Here is a 5,323-nt window from a genome sequence, read left to right on the forward strand (position 1 = left end):
CTAAGCCATTTTCCTGGGTTTCCTTTCAGTTTGAACATTCCTCAGGCTATGAACAGAGGCAGCGGCTGGGGGATGTCATCGTCTACTCAGCCAGAGGGACCACAGCCACAAGAGTGGGTCTGAGGACAGAATGCCCACCAGAGCACTAGCCCCTCCCCTTTAGCTAGGTCACAAACAGGCAGGGACTGGCCCAGTGCAGCCTGGCACAGAAATGGCATCAGACGGGCTTTTGTCTGTTTATTTTTTCATATAAAAGTTACGCGCTTGTAATGTCTGTAGGAAGATGCCACTGTCGGACAGGTTAGTGGGGGATTTATATTACAGTGTCACACTGGGAGGCATTAGGCAGGTGTTTCGGTTCAAGGGTCAGCCAGATGTGGCATTTGCTTGCCCTAGTCTTGGCCATACCAAACTCGCAGGTAAGGGCTGGCCTCTGCTGAGAACCAAATTGTCCATGCCATTCAGTATGTCTACAGAGACTGATCTCCACAGCTCTCCCAGCCCCCATCCCCGAGAAAAAGACATGTGGAAGCCAGGCTGCAGTGAGCACTGGGCTCAGCCACAGCCAGAGGCAGGTGACTAGGGAAGCCTGTTGGCTAATAAGTTAAACCCACACATTACACCTCACTGTCCTGGCCCTTTGCTTAGGCCACCAAAGGCTCCCAGGACTACAGGAGGCCCTGGCTTTTCTGATCTGGAAGGTGAGCCTTCCCGTCCGCCCAGCTCATGCTTGGGAACCCACCGATGCCAGACCACAGACCCACTGTCTGTGGCGGCTGGAGGAAAGGCCCTGCGTGCACAGTGGCCCCACTCACACCGAGCACTCTGAGCTGGTGAGGGCAGGAGGGAGAGACTGAAATGAAAGGACCTGCAAAGGAGAAACAAACCACACGACTGCTCACAAGCCTGACTCCACACGCGCACACACACTCCTAAAACAACCCGCCCGGCTGCTGCCAGAGGGAGCTGACCAAGGGGCTGTTCACAGATGCCCTCCCCCCCCTCTATTTACAGCACAAATAAACAGGAGAGGGGGAAGAATAGCCCATAGTTCCTTTTTGATAAAAGCTGCTAAAAAAAACAAAAGCCAAAAAACCAAAAAAACCAGGAGGGGTTCAAAGCAACACTTGTTTCAAACTTGTACCCGGCCAGCAGCTGCTGCTGTCTTCTCTTCCACTGTGATGACTGGGTTGAGGAAGCACAGAGATCCTGGTATCGATTTGACCAAGCCCCACGACCAGAAGAAATGGGTGCTTGCTCATGCAAAAGTGAACTGGAGGCATGGGGCAGGGCCAGCAGCACCTCTGGATTCTGACCTGCACCCTGCCAACCAGCTACAGTGGTGGCCATGGAGCCACAGCCTGGGAGAGCCCAGCACCAAGCTCTGAACATCTTGCCCTCGATTGTCAACCTCAGCAGCAGTGGGTGGCTCCATACTGGTGGGGAAAGAGTATCTGCCTGGAATCAGGCCTCTGGAGGCACTCACACCCCAGGCCTGTTCAGCCTTCTCAGGGACACCAGACATTTGCAGGGTGCAGAAAGGGATTAGGGACCTGCTGGCTCAGGGGTGGGGAAGTAGGAGGGGGGCCTGGAAGGGCCTGGAAGGGACAGGAGATGGCGGCATTAAGGCACACAGCAAGCATGGAGGGCTGCTTGCCTCTCCCTCGGTCACTAAGGAGCCTCACTCTGACCCACTCAGAAGCACAGCCTTGGCCCCAGCTCAGCATGAACACTCCCTCCTTCTGCCTCCTCTTCCTGATCCCAGAGTGCCGTGCTGTGGGTGGGGCTGGACCCACAGGGGCGGGCGCAACAGGATGGAAGATGCTCCTGGTGGTCCTGTCACTGTGGAGCAGGTGAGCCCCAGCGGCCAGGCACGGCAGGACAGGTCTGGGGCCAGTACTGTGATGAGTGATATAGCTCTGTGGCTGCTGTCACCCATCATACCTTCTGGGCCAGGTCTACACGCCTCATCCTCCATAGTTAAAAGGCAGGGAATGGACAGCAAAAGATTCCTGCCATGGCCCTTTTCTGCCTTCTGCCTCCCATCTCCCAGCTGTATCTCCCCTGACTTCAGGTGCCCTGGAGGGCAGCCCACCCAAGGGTCCTGGAGCCCCACTTATCTGCCACTTAAGAAGGCTAGGGTAGCCTTGGGAAGAGTGAAGCCTGCCGTGGCCCTCGTCTGCTGCTTAGGTCTCTGTTGCTCTCCGGCTGGAGGAGGACAGCAGGGGACAGGAAGGAGCATCGAGAGAAAACAGAAAACAAAACCAGACCAGGGGCCGCCAGTTCACAAGCCAGTCCTGAGGCCTGCCAGCCAGCTCACTGAGGACTCTGAGGCTTTAGCCACAGGGAGAGAGGCAGGAAACCAGCCAGCAGGATTGGGTGCTGCCACACAGCCAAGCTGTGGACAGGCTCCGAGGCTGGGACGGTCCAGGTCCTCTCCGGGCCCTCGAACGTTCTCACACCCAGCTTGCTCCTAGGTTTTCTCCTCCCGGTCTGTTTTCCGCCTTGTTATGTTCCTGGGTTTGATCTTCAGAGAGAGTTCCCATAGGGCCTCCTCAGCCAGGTGGTCGCTGAAGTCATTGAAGAAGTTTATGATGTCGTCGTTTCTCCGGATTTCATAGTGCCTGGGGGGAGAAGGGCAGTCAGCGAGTCCAGAGCTAGCTGACTAGACCCTGACCACTGTGGACCCTCACGGTCAACTGCCTGGCAAGGTCACTGCTACCAACCTGACTGGCAGCAGCACTCACACCAGAACACAAACAGTGAGCAGCCCACTGTGAGCTCGGCATCTCCAACCAGCACTGCAGCAGCACCGTGGGAAACCTGGCTTCCCTGTGGTCCCCTGGGCAGACCCATTTGGGACATGGTACACTCAGGCCATCCCGAGTGGGCTGTGATGTCCAAGCCTGCCCTTACTGCCCTAGAGCCAGGAAGCCTGGATTGTCAGCCTCCTTTGTTTGGTTTTTCAAGACAGGGTTTCTTTGTGTAGCTTTGGCTGTCCTGAGACTCTGTAGGCCAGTCAGCCTCCTTCTTACAGCCTGGTGAGTACCTGCTTCCTGATTTGTATGTAACTGGAGGACAGGCTGGCTGCCACCACAGGGCCAGGCCCAGGTCAAGACAAAGAGCTGGGCCCTTTATGTGGATTCCCCATGCTGTCCGGGTAAAACCCAGGGGGAGCAGGGACTGCACCCCCCACAGATGCCGACTGCTGGCCCTCTGGGCTATGCCTCTGCCTGCAGTGGGGCCAGGCTGGCAGCAGGCGGCACTCACGCCTGCTGGAAGCACCGCATGCTGTCCAAGATGTTGAACTGTTGCCACCGCTTGGAGAAGTTCACCTTCCCGTCGATATAGTCTGGGTTTCCCAGGTGAACGAAGGTCAGGTCCTGCAGGATCAGACCTCTGAGGGGAAGAAGGCAGAAGCCAGTTACTGTATGGAGACAGACTCAGGAGGCAGCTGTTTTGCTGTGAGCTGGCTTTGTCGCCAGAACCGTAGACCATGCCAAGCAGCTAGTGAACCCCAGAGTAAGCCAGAGCACAGATTTTGCCTTCTGTTCACTGGGTCAGATCTCCCTGTGGATTCCTTAAAACCTAGCTCAGCTCTGGAAGAGCCTGGCGCACTTGAAAGTCCTGGCTATGGAGACTGTGAGGCTGACCCGACTGCAGGGTCACCAGGGTTATGGTTGCTATGAAATTTAACTAACCAGTCAAATAGACTGAAACTGGAGAGAGCACTCAGTGGTTAAGAATGCTGTCGTAGAGGACCTGGGTTTGGTTCCCAGCATCCACATGACCACTCATAACTACTTTTAACTCCAGTTCCAGGGTATCCCATTCCCTCCTCTGATCCCTGTGAGCTACTCCTCATACACTGTGCACACATATGCACTCAGGACACACATGCACGTGTGTGTATATATGCACACTTTACATATTAAAAGATGAAAACAACAAAAGCCACTCAAACTGAGCAGAGGGAGCCGAGATGTCGGAACGATCAGGTGTGGTGACCAAAGAGCTGTGGGAGGGGAGACAACTCACAGGTATGGGATACATGGGGGTTCCACCTCCGAGAGGGCAGCTCGGTAGGCTCGGAAAGAGGATGAGCTGTCAATCAACGTGCAGTACTCGGCCAGGCCCTGCAGGATAGAGGAGGTGGATTAGTAATACGTGATGATGCCAGGTGCCCATAACATGCCAGACTCAGGCCCTGTCGACACCTGTTAATGGCGTCAGCTAAACCTCTGTGGCAGAGAGTCTCAGGCCTGTTTGTGTGAAATGCCCTTGTGGGTGATGTGAGTCTATGTCCTCTGAGAAGACCCTGCTGGTGGGCTCACTTGTCCTTTCCTCTAGCACTCATCTTGCTGAAACCCACCCAATAGGTCCTATATGCAGTACTGAGCCCAGAACAGCCACTTTGGACAGATGGGCCGAAGAATGGATTTAGCAGGTGAAGCTGGGAGAGTGGACAACCCCACAATCAGCCATGAAAGCCCCAGGAACTGTTGACCGGAGGGAGACCAGAGACAGAAGCTGAGGTGGGAGAGGCAGAGGTCTTGGTTACACAGAGGTGGGTGGCCATATGGGGACCCATGTCCAGTCTTGCTCAGGTCCACACCAGCCTGTCCAGACTTCCCACTACCTACCTCTGAGGTCTGCCTCTGCCACTCCAGTCTGCGGATGGGTGCTGAGTCCAGAGCCGAGAGGATGGCCAGGTAGGAGTTGAAGTTATTCAGCTTACGCAGGTGCTGCAAAGAGAGGCAGTGGTAGGGGGTGGAGGGCTGGCTGATGGCTCCAGTCTTCCCAGGCAGAGCTGGGAGAGCTAGGGAAAACTGAGCCAGTTACCTTCATGATCTTGATGAACTTCAGAAGCAGCCTCTCCCGGTCCTGGGCCTTCTCCTGCAGCATGATAATGGACCGAACCCTGCAGCAAAGGACCAGAGAAGCGACAGCTGAGCTGACCATCCTCCATAGGCTTGGTGGCCCTGTGCCAGTCGGTCGCAAGTTCTTACCCATCTAGAGCCCAGGGAAGCACAAGCATGGACTCGGTCCCTGATCTCAGAGTGTTCACTGTACCTCTGCAGGGGAGGCTTGGGGACTGAAACATCTTGTCACCAGGGAAAGGCTCCTGGGCTGATGCTGGCTCAGAGCTCAGCTAACAGTTGAGGATGAAAGTACTTGGTCAGCCACAGGGATGGAACTCAGAACCTTAGCAATAACTGAGGCTGAAACCCAAGCACGCCTCCTCGCCTGTGCCCTGTTGACCTCATGGTGGCCTCAACCTCCTGTGATTTCCAAGGACCACTCCTATGCTGTAAAGGGTCCC

General features: G+C 55.6%; 1 protein-coding gene across 1 annotated transcript in view; it reads right to left on the reverse strand.

Moving 5' to 3' along the window:
* Positions 1-223: 223 nt before the first annotated feature.
* Positions 224-5,323, reverse strand: part of Rapgef1 (Rap guanine nucleotide exchange factor 1) — a 112,569-nt gene continuing 107,469 nt past the window's right edge. The window contains exons 16-20 of the mRNA XM_036183415.1: positions 4,843-5,013; positions 4,644-4,745; positions 4,039-4,136; positions 3,271-3,399; positions 224-2,624 (exon numbers count right to left, since the gene is read on the reverse strand). Coding sequence (XP_036039308.1) covers positions 2,474-2,624; positions 3,271-3,399; positions 4,039-4,136; positions 4,644-4,745; positions 4,843-5,013 — 651 coding nt within the window. The 3' untranslated portion in view covers positions 224-2,473. The remainder of the gene's footprint in view (positions 2,625-3,270; positions 3,400-4,038; positions 4,137-4,643; positions 4,746-4,842; positions 5,014-5,323) is intronic.

Source organism: Onychomys torridus, chromosome 4 (assembly GCF_903995425.1).
Source record: "Onychomys torridus chromosome 4, mOncTor1.1, whole genome shotgun sequence".
Taxonomy (NCBI): domain Eukaryota; kingdom Metazoa; phylum Chordata; class Mammalia; order Rodentia; family Cricetidae; genus Onychomys; species Onychomys torridus.